Source organism: Mesoplodon mirus (assembly GCF_964341445.2).
Source record: "Mesoplodon mirus genome assembly, chromosome: 7".
NCBI lineage: Eukaryota > Metazoa > Chordata > Mammalia > Artiodactyla > Ziphiidae > Mesoplodon > Mesoplodon mirus.
The window spans coordinates 27,475,662-27,489,255 of NC_138983.1; the positions used below are offsets into that span (position 1 = coordinate 27,475,662).

The 13,594-nt window shown below is 34.0% G+C and overlaps 1 protein-coding gene across 2 annotated transcripts in view; it reads right to left on the reverse strand.

The window, feature by feature from the left end:
• Positions 1-13,594, reverse strand: part of ELP4 (elongator acetyltransferase complex subunit 4) — a 239,823-nt gene that overhangs the window by 58,859 nt on the left and 167,370 nt on the right. The window contains exon 10 of one of the 2 annotated variants that reach the window (XM_082627311.1): positions 4,662-5,663. The exons of the other annotated variant lie outside the window; for it this stretch is intronic. Coding sequence (XP_082483437.1) covers positions 5,580-5,663 — 84 coding nt within the window. The 3' untranslated portion in view covers positions 4,662-5,579. Of the gene's footprint in view, positions 1-4,661; positions 5,664-13,594 lie in introns of those variants that run through there. 2 annotated transcript variants of the gene reach the window in all.

Sequence of the window (13,594 nt, forward strand, 5' to 3'; positions counted from 1 at the left end):
GATATCTGCAGATACTAAATACATTAAAAGGATCATACAATCCCAGGATCAAGTGGGATTTATTTCAGGGATGCAAGGATGATTCAATATCCACAAATTAATCAATGTGATACACCACACTAACAAGATGAAGGATAAAAATCATATGATCATTTCAATAGATACAGAAAAAGCATGTGATAAAATTCAACATCCATTCATGATAAAAAGAATTCTCAACAAAATAGGTATAGAGGGAGCATACTTCAACAAAATAAAGGGCATATATGACATCATACTCAATGGTGAAAAGTGAAAAGTGTTTCCTCTAAGATTGGAACAAGACAAGGATGTCTACTCTTGTCACTTTTACTCAATATAGTACTGGAAGTCTTAGCCAGAGCAGTTGGGCAAGAAAAAGGAATAAAAGGCACCCAAATCAAAAAGGAAGAAGTAAAACTGTCTCTATTTTCAGATGACATGATATTATATATAGAGAATCCTCAAGACTTTACCAAAAAACTGTTAGAATGTTCTATAAATGAATTCAGTAAAATTGCTGGATACAAAAACAATATATAGAATCAGTTGCATTTTTATACACCAACAATGAGTTATCAGAAAGAGAAATAAAAAAAATCCTATTTACAATTGCATCAAAAAGAATAAATACCTAGGGATAAATTTAATCAAGGAGGTGAAAGATCTATACACTGAAAACTATAAACATTGAAGAAAGAAACTGAAGAAGATACAAAGAAATGGAAAGATACTCTCTATGTTCATGGATTGGAAAACTTAATATTGTTAAAATGTCCATCCTACCCAAAGCAATCTACAGATTCAGTGCAATCCCTACCAAAATTCCAATAGCATACTTCACAGAAACAGAGCAAACAATCCTAAATTTGTATTAAACCACAAAAGACCCTAAATAGTCAAAGCAATCTTGAGAAAGAACCACAAAGCTGGATGCATCACATTTCCTGATTTCAAACTATATTGCAAAGCTATAGTAATCAAAACATTATGGTATTGGCATAAAAACAGACACAAAGATCAATGGAACAGAACAGAAAGTCCAGAAATAAACCCATACACTTATGGTCAATAATTTTTGATAAAGGAGCCAAGAATGTGCAATGGGGAAAAGACAGTCTCTTCAATAAGAGGTCCTGGGAAAACTGGACAGTCACATGCAAAATATGCAACTGGTCCCTTATCTTATGCCATACCCAAAATCAACAAAATGGATTAAAGACTTGAAATTAAGACCTGAAACTATAAAACTCCTAAAAGAAAACATAGGGGGTAAGCTCCTTGACATTGGTCTTGACAATGGTTTTTTGGATTTGACACCAAAAAGCAAAGGCAATTAATGCAAGAATAAACAAGTGGGACTAGAGTAAACCAAAAACTTCTGCACAGAAAAGGAAACCATCAAAAAAATGAAAAGGCAACCTACAGAATGGAAGAAAATATTTGCAAATCATATATCTGACAAAGGGTTAATATTCAAAAAAATTAGAAAGAACTCATACAACTCAATAGCAAAAAACCAATATTCTGTTGAAAAATGGGCAGAGGAACTGAATAGACACTTCTCCAAACAAGACATACAAATGGCCAACAGGTACATGAAAATGTGCTCAACATCACTGACCATCAGGGAAATGCAAATCAAAACCACAATGAGATACTACATCACACCTATTAGAATGGCTGTCATCAAAAAGATAAGAGATTGGCAAGGATGTGGAGAAAAGGGGACTCTTGTACACTGTTGGTGGGAATATAAATTCATGTAGTCACTATGGAAAACAGTATGGAGTTCCCTCAAAAAATAAAATATTGAGGTACCACATGATCCAGCAATTCCATTTCTGGATATATATTGGAAGGAAATGAAGTTATTATCTTGAAGAGATATCTTTACCCCCATGTTCACTGCAGCATTTTTTGTTTTTTTAAACAATAGCCAAGACATGGAAACAACCTAAATGTCCACTGATGGGTGAATGAATGAAGAACATGTGGCATATATACATAAAGGAATATTATACAGCCATAAAAAGAAGAAAATTTTGCCATTTGTGACATCAATAGACCTTGATGGCATTATGCTAAGTGAAATGAGTCAGATAAAGACAAATACTGTATGATCTCACTTATATGTGGAATCTAAAATAACTGAACTTATAGAAACAGAGAACAGATTGGTGATTGTCAGAGGCAAGGGGTGAGGGGAAATGGGTGAATGTGGCCAAAGGTACAAACTTCCAGTTATAAGATAGATAAGTTCTGGGATGTAACGGACAGCATAGTGACTAGCATTAACAATACTGTATTGTATATTTGAAAGTTGCTAAGAGAGTAGATCTTAAAGTTCACATCAAAAGAAAAAAAACTGTAACTGTGAGGTGAAGGATATTAACTAAACTTATTGTGGTAATCGTTTTGCAATAAACATATCTATCAAATCATTATATTGCATACCTTAAACTAATACAATGTTATATGTCAATTATATCTCAATAAAACTAGAAACAAAGAACTATATAAATTTTGTTTGGCAGATATATCTGCATAAGGAAATACCTTATAAGATATCACCTCAGGTAGTTAATATCAAGTTCTATATTTAGGTATGCAGAAATTTTTATAAAATGTTGCTCTAAGAATTTCATGATATTTGTCAAGTAGTCCCAGCCACTGGCTGGGTAGTAACGCTAGTTGCCCATATTAGGAAATAAATATAGCCTAAACTAACACGCAAAAAAGGGATTTTGGTTGATTGCAAGCTCAATGAGTCAACTATGGATATGGTTATCAAGAAAACTAATGTATTTTCAGGTCCATAAATAGAAGCACTATCTCAGTGCCATGGATTCCTTTGGCAATGTGGTAAAGCCAGTGAACTCCTTTTCAGAATAATGATTTTAAATGTAAAAAATAAAATACATTAGATTATAAAGGAAACAAATTGCATTTAAATGTTATCAAATAATAAACATCTTTGATCTAGCAATATCTGCTTTAAAAATTTAACTCTTAAATAACAAGAAGAGCAGTGGGACTAATATCTAGGAAAGGAAAGGAGTATAAATGATATTTTGAGATATCTGCATAGTTATAAACTTATATGTAAACTCATATGCAAAAATCTGTGATTTCTATTAATGAAGCCTTGGTTATTGCCAATGCTACTGTGGTTTGCTGCCTATATTCATAATTAAGAAAATACTAAATTACAGTGAGAGGTAAGTGAAAATAAATATGTAAATTTCTCTTCCACCCAAGTTCCTGGAACCCCTAAATTTTATCCACAGATCCCTTATTTTTAAATCCCTTCAATAGGACAAGCATTTATTTATGGTTTCATGGGTTTATGGCATTCCTGGCCTCCTCATTCACTTTTTCCTTTCTTTGCAGCTATTTATTTAAAAGCTGGGGGGAAAGGTTAGTACAAATATGCATGAGACTCCAGTCTTATATTCAGAATTATCCATTATCTTCTCACCAGTCAATTAAAATCCCAACCATTATTCCAGGCCTAGTTCAAGTCCTACTTTCTCTAGTAAGGTGATAGGATCTGTAATGATTGCTCTTTTCTCTGACTTCCTACTGCAGGTGGAGTCAGTTTACCCTCATTTTAGCATTCAGTCTCTATTTCATCTACCATCAGTTTGTCTCCTCATCTAGGCAAGGAAGTTTATAGAAATAGAGAGTGTTTGTTATTTTGTAATACTCAGAACATATTGCTAGGTACATTGCAGGCACATGATGTGTCCTTGTACAATGTCATTCTACTGGTGATGCTGTCCAGCTGTGCAAATCACCTATATGGCTGTGGGAAAGTGAGACCACATGTATTCTTCACCATCACTGTCAACTACAATGGATCACTGAGGATGGGCTATACAAGGTGTGTCCTTATACTAATAATAACACTTATGTGGCACTTATTATATGCCAGATACTCTTCTAAGCATTTTGCATATTCATTTAATCCTCTTATTAGCTCTATGATGTAGGTACTGTATTCATCTCCATTTTACAAATGAGGAAACTGAGGCACAGACAAATTAGTAGAGATGAAATTTGAAACTTGGCATTCTTTTCCAGAGCTAGGGCACTCAACCACTACACTGTACTGCCACTCATGATATTCATAAATACAAGAAATCCTTGTATATATACCTGCGAGTTTAACATGAAATCACTCATTTGACAATTAGCTTTTCTTCTGCTGAACTCCTATATCACCTGACTCAGTAATCATTAACTCAGCCCTTGCACTGTTAGAATTTTATTACAATAATAGCAGCTATCATTTACTGAGTGCTTGTTATGTGCCAGATCCTGGGCTAAGTAATTTCATGTATAGTTCATCTGTGTAACAACCCTATGAGGCAGGAAAGGAAACCAAGTCTCCCATGTAGTAAAAGATTAAGCAGTAAAAGAGCAAGGATTCTAAACCAAGGCTGTCCAAATGCATGCTTAAAACACTCTGCTATACTACTTTCCCATGTGTTTTTGCCTTATTTCTACAACTAGATTGCAAATTCTTTGAAGGCAGAGATTATAGTTCCTACTTGCTTGTTGATTCCATAATACTTTGAGTGCCTTGATCCTAATCAATATTGAAAAAGTGTTTTTTGATTGATGGATACAACTGATGCTTTATAGAATTCAGCATGGTGTAGTACAAAGGCTGTGGGGTCTCTCTGTGCGTCATCTAGGAAGTTAGCTAAAGTCTTCCAGCTTCAGCTTCCTTATCATTAAAAGGAAAATACAGTTAATTATAGGGGTGTTTAAAGATTAAAAGGCAATAGGACTTCCCTGGCAGTCCAGTGGTTAAGACTGTGTGCTTCCAATGCAGGGGGTGTGGGTTAGATCCCTGGTTGGGGGACTAAGATCCCACATGCCGTGTGATGTGGCCAAAAAAAAAAAAAAAAAAAGATTAAAAGGCAATAATATCTCTAAAATATTTATTATAATTCCACATAGCAAGTACTCAAAAAATGCCACCTTCTTACTCACTTCTTTGAAACATAATTTTTGGGCCATGTCTACAATGACTGATTTTACTATACAATTTTGTAAAAGTGCTTATATTTGGTTGTGAAATTGTTGAGATTTTTTCTTTTTCTCAAAGTCAGCTAAAATGATAAGTGTTAGTTTATTTTAAATCATAGAAAGAATTCTTTTCTGAGCCAATGAAATGGTCCTGTCTCTATGGTCTATCAAACTCTATGGTCTATCTACTGATGAGCAAATATGAAAGAAATGTATGGTAGACAGAATAAAGTCTATATCCTAATCCCTGGAATCTGTAATATGTAACTTTATGTGACAAAGGGGAATTAAGGTTACTAATCAGTTGACCTTAAAATAGGGAGATTACTCAGGTTTCTCCCAGTGAGCCCAATGTAATCACAAGCACCCTCAAAAGTGAAAGAGAGAAGTAGAAGAGAGATGGCAGTATAAGAAGGACTCAGTCCAGTGTTGCTGGTTTTGAAGATGGAGAAATGGGGTCATGAGCCAAGGAATGCAGGTGGCCACTAGAAGCTGGAAAAGGCAAGGAGATGGATTCTCCTCTAGAGCCTCCAGAAGGAACTCAGCCCTCCTGATCCCTTGATTTTAGCTCTGTAAGACGCATTTTGGATTTCTGTCTTCCAGAACTGTAAAAAAAAAAAAAAATCTGTATTGTTTAAGCCACTAAATGTGTGGTAATTTTTTTACAACAACTATGGTAAAGCAATAGTGTATGTTAAAAATACCACAAATTTGGAATTGTGCGAAAACAATTATATTGTGATTTTAAACAACTTTCAAGTGACTGAATAACAACAGTGATATTTCTCTTGATTATACTGGGTAGAGAAGTCAAGTAAAATGCAACATAGTCAAATAATTACAGGTTTATTACTAACATTTGTTTTTAATTAGCTACTTTAGAGACAAGAAAATTTTTTCTTTGCAGTTCATTCTTTAGTCACCAGAAACGTCATCCTATTTGTGAACATCATGAGCAAAGAATAAGGAAAGAATTTAAATTACAACAGGAATAATTTTTGTTTGGACAAGGAGAAGGTATTTTCGAAGCTGTCATTCCAAAACCTAAAATACTTCTTTGGCTAATAAGTAGGAAACTGCATTGTCTAGCTCTCAAATCCTTCCATCTTACCAAACTTAACTACTTTTACATACAAACACGAAACTTCTGATCAAAGCATGCCTATCTCTTGTACACTATCACAGACTGTGCTCATTTCTAAGTCTTTTCTTATGCCACCTCCACTCTGCCTGGAATGTTCTCTTCTTTGCCCATTCAGCACAAACTAATCTCCTTCTCTAAGTGTCCATAGCACTCATATTCTCCACGTGCATTTTAGCTTCTAAGGCACATTATTCTCTCTCATTTGCATGTTATTCATTAGTATTTCAAGTTTGTATGTTTTGTTTCCCTGTTGGTTCCTTGATGACTGATGATGGTTGATGGGCACATAAGGGTGCATTATATTAGTTTCTACTTTTGTATATGTTTGAAATTTTCTATTATAAAAAGTTAAAAAAAACAAGGGAGGCACCCTTCTAATCTGTAAAGCATTCTTTCAATTTCTACATTTCTCCTTTCCTAGCACTGTAAAGCTGGTTGAGTTGGTTTTGCCTTTAAAGTTCTCCCTCTTTTGGTTGAAGAAACATGATGTAAAAGATATGATGCTATGCTCAAAGGCTCATGGCCTCATCTAATATAACAGTAAATTAGTGTACATTATTCAAGATAAAACTTTCACTGTTGCTCAGTAAAGAGAAGCACGAATAATTCAATTCACTGGTTAATTGTTGATGGAATCTTTGAAAGCTCTGCTTCAGTGTTATTGATACAGGATTCCTTGTTAGCATATTTCTGGCAAGAAATGATTGAGACAGAAGGTTTTCATCAACATTTAATAAAGAAAAAGTTAGAATCAATAGTAAAACTTACTATTGGTAGTTTATACTGTAAAGTATTAACAACACAACATGTTAATTAATTTCTAATTCTCTATTCTATTATTTAGATTTCATGAAGGTTGATTGGACTTGATCCATCATTTTACGGAAAATTAATTATTTCAAATACATGCACCACTTTATGCAACCTGCCTGATTTGCATTGAAGAAAATTCAGCAGAAGTAATTGAGGCACAAGCAAATACTGGCACTGACTGAACTCAATTTTCATTCCAAATTTCTGCAAAATCCCAAGGCACAACAATATCAGATGCAAGGGGGAAAACAAACAAAAGCAATGTGAAAAGGGAACATGAAGAGAGAATATTACAAGAATCAGAGAACAAAGGGATTGCAAAACTATTTTAGTGCCATAGATGAGCAGTGAGGGCTTCATTCAGGCAAGGTGGAATAAGATATCATATGGCATCCTGACAATTGATGTCTTCATTTAAATGTAAGAATTTACATTCTAATTAGAAAGAATTTACATCTTAATCAGAGGCAGCTGTATTATCTTGTTACTGTTTTTTTCAAAGGTAATGAACTAAAGTACTGCTGTGCTTTTTCAACCAGAAACTAAATAGACAGCATCCAGTGTTATTTTATAGTTTACCTGCTGTAAGCTGTTATTAATATTTTCAAAGATTAAATTTCGAACAAAATCTTTTAAAAATGAAAATTGTATTAGACATCACTAGAATAGTATGACAAAGACTTATTTAAAGTATTTAAACAAATCCTTTTCTAACTTGTATTTTAAGTGTACTTATTTATCAAGCTATTAGAAGCCTCTTATGATTTATTAATATAATATTGTTTTCCTTTGGGCAGATGTAGAAAAGCTACTAAAGCAGATATGTATCATATTCTGGTGAAACCCTGTTGTTCTTAAACTTACATTAGGTTATAAGAGATCATTTACTAAATGTAAAACTTTACCTTATTAAGACCATTTAAAGTGTATTCTTTTTTTCTGCCTATGAAGTTTAATACAGAAAGATAACAAATATGTATAATAATAGTTGGTCGTTTTATACTGTTTTGTTACTACCACATTAATAACATTTAAAAATGTAATGCTTCACAAATATACACAATTCTGATGGTGTCCAGGATTGCCATAGTTAGTGAAATTAAAGGAAATAATGCATTCAAATTCACACTGTTCTATTCTAGGTTGTTCATAATGGTAGCAAGACCTAGGTATTGATAGTTGGTGATATCTTTGCAAAATCAAGCCCATCATTCATATGAGAATCAGCATGAGCTCACTGACCCATGGTTTCGAAGAAATTGGGCTTGGCCTAAAAGAAATCAAGCTGGAGAAAATTACAAGTGTTAATAAAAATGTAAAATGTCACCTTCGTCCCTAGCCGTAGGCATCTTTAGGTTATTGATACTTATTTTCATCAGCTGCATTATTAATATGAAGTTGTAGTATGGGCCAGTTTTTAATTTGCAGCTTTATGATTTAATTCATTATATAATTTTTTCTTATTAAAGTGGAGGAAAATAATAAATAGACTAGAGCTGTATCTACCAGTCTATTAACTAAATGACTAATGTGGTTAATTTGGTCAAAATATTTGATTTAAAGACTTACAGAGGGAGTCTAAAATAATTCCGAGGTACATATGGGTCCATACGTACAGAAGAAAAACAGATCATACACGAATGTGCTATATTTTAAGAAATGAAAGAACAGAATAATTTCAGGTATATTAAAAAAGAGATGGAATTAATTTTAAGGTGGCATTTTCCTAATCTGGGCTACCCTGTTGACAAAGAGGAGATAATTATTAGTTCACTAGTGCTTTTTCTTACATTCCCACTAAAGACAATTTATGGAGGAAATGATTCAGATGGGTCTGACTGAATTACTGGCTCTGAAAGATGGCTTTATATTGCTGTCAGAAACCGTCAGCCCACTTTTGAAAGGTTTATTTGTCTGTGGCTCTTCTGTGTATGATTTGTTTTGAGGGCACCTAACACCACATAGCACACACAGTGTCTTCATTTTCCAAAGTATACCAGATAAGTTTTTGATTATCCCTAGGTTTATGAAACCTGTTTGTCTTTTTGAAAAGAATATCTACAGATAAAAGTACATTTTGCTCTTTATATTTACATATGGTTCCAAGTTTAATATAATATCCTTTGAGTTAGAGTATATCAGTGTGTTACGTCTACCATCACCAGTTTTCTTCTTGGCCCCATGATTACTGTAACCATAAATATTCATATCCAGTCTAAAAGAACATAATAAAACATGTCTCCTCTTGCTCTGTCTTTTGCTTCCCTATAACTTCGGGCTTGGATTATCACAATTGCTTCCGAAATAGCTTCTTGCTTATAGTTACCTCCTCATCTAATGCCTCCTTCATGATGCTGACAGCCTAAAGTCATGGGTTCTAATCATTATTATTACATGGCAAGCTCTGTTAGTTACATGGTATAGAAAAGACATGAACTCTAATCCTGATTCTATCACTATCTGGGTTTTACTTCTCTTATCTGTAAAATGAAGAGGTGTGAAAAGTTTATTTAATGACCTCTTTTTTCTTAAAACTAAATGCCCCCATTCTGAATCACTGTGTCTACTCACTGTGTTTTAGTTATTTATTTCATGCCTATTAACTTATCCTCTGTCTTTCAGCCCCAACCCAAAATGCATTTTTGTCTCTTTCTGGCTGGCCATCCAAATCCTGCTCATTTTTCAAGATCCACTTCAAACATCATCTCCGCATCGTTGCTCTCATAGTTCTGGTCAATCAACAATAATTTCCCCGCTCTAATCCATATATTCAACAGATATTTATTGAATACCTACTTTGTATCAGGGTGCTGGGGATGCAAGGAATAAATAAGAAAGGTGACCCCTGCACTAAAAGAGCTTACACTGAAGTGGGGAAGACAGATAAAGTAACAAAACTTCAAGCTAGTAACAAAGACTAAAGATTGTGGTAAGTACAAGGAAGGCAACAGCTTGCTGAGAGAATGTGCACAATGTATATTATTTATACAGTGTGATCAGAGAAGGCTTATTTCCTATAGCATTCCTGGTATATTGATAATAACAAATAATTTAATCTGTTATTATCTTGAATCGGCATTTGACTTAGCCTGGGTGTAAATCTTGCTTCCCCAAACTAGATTGTTAGAAGCAATGACATGTTGTAGGTAACATAAATTGAATATTTAAGATGTGCCAGTTATTGTAATGGAAAATTCACATGTACTTTATCATTTAATACTTAGAACAAAGTAGGTATTGTTTTTTTGTTTTGTTTTTTTTATTACCCCCTTTACTCAAGATGAGGAAAAAGGGACTCAGAATTAAACTAAGATACTTGCTTAAAGTTGGACAATTAGTAAGTGGCAGAGCTGGGACTAAAATCCATGTCTGCAAACACCAACATGCGGTATATTAATTACCATGATAAACCCCTTCTTGGAGACAAGGAGCATATTTAATGAGTTTCAGTATCAGTCACTTGCACATACCAGGCACTTAATACTTAACACTTACTTGGTTCTTGCAGTAGGCATTACACCTCCCTGGAGACAGCTTCCCCATTCTCAGCATAAACTTAATCGGCCTCCAAAGACTTTTCTTGGAGACAGAGACCCTTGGATCGAAAATCCTGGATTACTTCTAATCTGGTTCTAACATGGCTTTCCATAATTTTATTCCCAACTGGCACCAAGTTGTTGTATGCATGATGTTTTCCTACTCAGGATACTAGGTTTTGGGTGAACCCCACATCAGCAATTGCCCATTTTGAGCTTATATTCTATCACTCAAATGATTTTGACTCACATACTGAAAATATTCAATGATAGGACATATAGATCATAGAATTATTAAATAGTAGGAAATCTAATAAAGTTAATTAATCAAGGACCCTCTTTCACAGAGTTGGAATTATGTTTCAATGTTTTAAAGACAAAAAGGATGTGCTGCCAAAGAAAAGTCTACATTTTAATTTCGTATGCAAAAGGAAAATGGGGAAATAAATCGCATTTTAATTTCAAACAAAATTGGAAATGCTAGTAACAACTTTCCTTGCATTCTTATTCAAATGGTTATACTAACAGTGAAGACCTTAGGTATGAATGATCCAAAAGAGCAGCTTAAAGAAAAAAGTATAATTGATTCAGAATGTGCTCTAGCATTATTTTTATTGTGATTTTCTTAGGAAGAAGTTAGAAGTTAGCTGGATTCTGTAACTTTATTGCTTAAATCTTCTTTCCCACTGCTGGGAAACACAATTACCCTCTCTTAGGGCTTCTTAGAGAATTCAATTCAGGTGCTAGTTGAAATCAGAACTTAAAAAAGTGCCACTTTTGCTGTACACCTGAAACTAACACAACATTGTAAATCAACTATACTTCAATAAAAACAAAGAAAAACAACAACAAAAAACCCCCAAAACAAACAAAAAGTCCCACCAGTTTATACCTTACTGGGATTAACATAACTTTTTCTCTTCTAGAGCTGGACAGATTATAGTAAATAAGCATTTTATTTACATATTTATTTAGCTTTATTGAGGTATAATTGATATATAAGAAATTGTACACATTTAACGGATACATCTTGATGAGTTTGGACATATGCATACACCTTAATACCATCACCACAATCAAAGAACTTAACATATACATCATGTCCAAAAATTTCCTTGTATACTTCAGTTGTGATTTTTTGTTTGGGGGGGGTGGTAAGAACATTTAACATGAGATCTGTCTCTTAATGCGTTTTAAAGTGTACAATACAGTATTGTTAACTATAAGTACTATGCTGTACAGCAGATATCTAGAACTCACTCATCTTGCATAACAGAAATTTAATACCCATTGAGCAACAATTCCCCATTTCCTCCTCTCCCCAGTCCCTGACAACCACCATTCTATTCTCTGCTTCTATGAGTTTGACTATTTTAGATACCTCATGTAATATATAAAAGATAGGGTCCTAAGTTAAGGAAATGATGCGACATTGTCAATAAAGAGTTGAAATCTTTGGTGCTGATAACCTGAAATGTGGATAATACACTTGTAGGTGACTGAGAACTGGTTTTTAAAATTATGCCTTGAATTGCATGCCGCTAAAATTTTAAAATCTAAATGATCTAAATTTAAATATCAGAGTTACATGTCATGGGCTTATATGAAAAACATCTGAGATAAGACAGAACTCTTTAATGGCTTTGTTGTGTATCAGGAACAAAGAAAGAAACTGCCCAGAGGATAACACTAAGCATAAGGAACAGAATAGAAAATAGTCAAGATACTGTTAAGGTGGACAAATGAGAAATCAGAAAACAGATTAATAAAAACAAAGAGAACACAGGAATAAATCACGGAGTTACTAGTCTACATTACTGATGCAAATTCTTTTTATTTAGTTTTTTTTTTTGTTTTTTTTGTTTTGTTTTGTTTTTGCGGTATGCAGGCCTCTCACTCTTGTGGCCTCTTCCATTGCGGAGCACAGGCTCCGGACGCGCAGGCTCAGTGGCCATGGCTCATGGGCCCAGCCGCTCCGTGGCATGTGGGATCCTCCCGGACTGGGGCACCAACCCATGTCCCCTGCATTGTCAGGAGGACTCTCAACCACTGCGCCACCAGGGAAGCCCTTATTTAGTTTTTTTAAGAAATTCTTTAAAAATAAAATTCAAGAACTAAGACAATGACCCCAGATAGCTACTGAATTTCCCAAGGCACAAAGAAACCCACTCCCAGAAGAAAATAACTAGCATTCTCCACCTGGGAACAAATCCTGTCATCCCCTCTGACCCCAGAGGAAGAATAAGATAGGCTACAGTAAAAAGAAATAGATCCACACATGATCCACATTCATCTCAAAAACAAAGACAAAAGCCTAATCAAGAATCACTAAACATTTAATCATACAAGTAACTATGGATACTCAACAAACAGAATTTATAGCTAATGAAATAGTTTATAAAGCACATGGAAGATGACTTTACAGTAGAATTAATATCCTCAAAATGTTATAAGACGGGCTGTTAGGAAAAGAATCAATTAGAAGACATGGAAAATTAGAATGTGACTGTCAAAACCAAAAAAGTTCAATTGACTAACAAAATGAATACAATTGATGAAGGGATTACTGAGCTAGAAGATAAGATTAATGGGGTTCTTTGTGGATATAAATCCAGGGCAAAAAAACCCAAAAAAACAAAAAACAAATCGAATAGAGAAGAGTTAAAAGACATGGACATTTCAGCCAGAAAATTCAACATCTGTGTAATAGGCATTAAAGAAGAGAAGAAAGAGAATGGTAGGGAGGAAACAATTTGCATACAAAAATGGTAACTTATTATGCTAAAAGACAGGAGAAAAATTAATAGCAGAAGAAATACTCAAAAATTCTTAAGCTAGAAAACAGAAGGAAGCATCTTTTAACTGAAAATATACCTCCCAAATATCTAAAACAAATTTCTTTTTTTAATGGTAAGACAATACAATAATGCACTTTAAGATCAGGAACAAAGACTGATGCCCAATTTCACTAATATGTTTATAGTGCAAGTCCTGGAAAATGCAATTAGACAATAAAAAGAAACACATGTATAAATATCAGAAA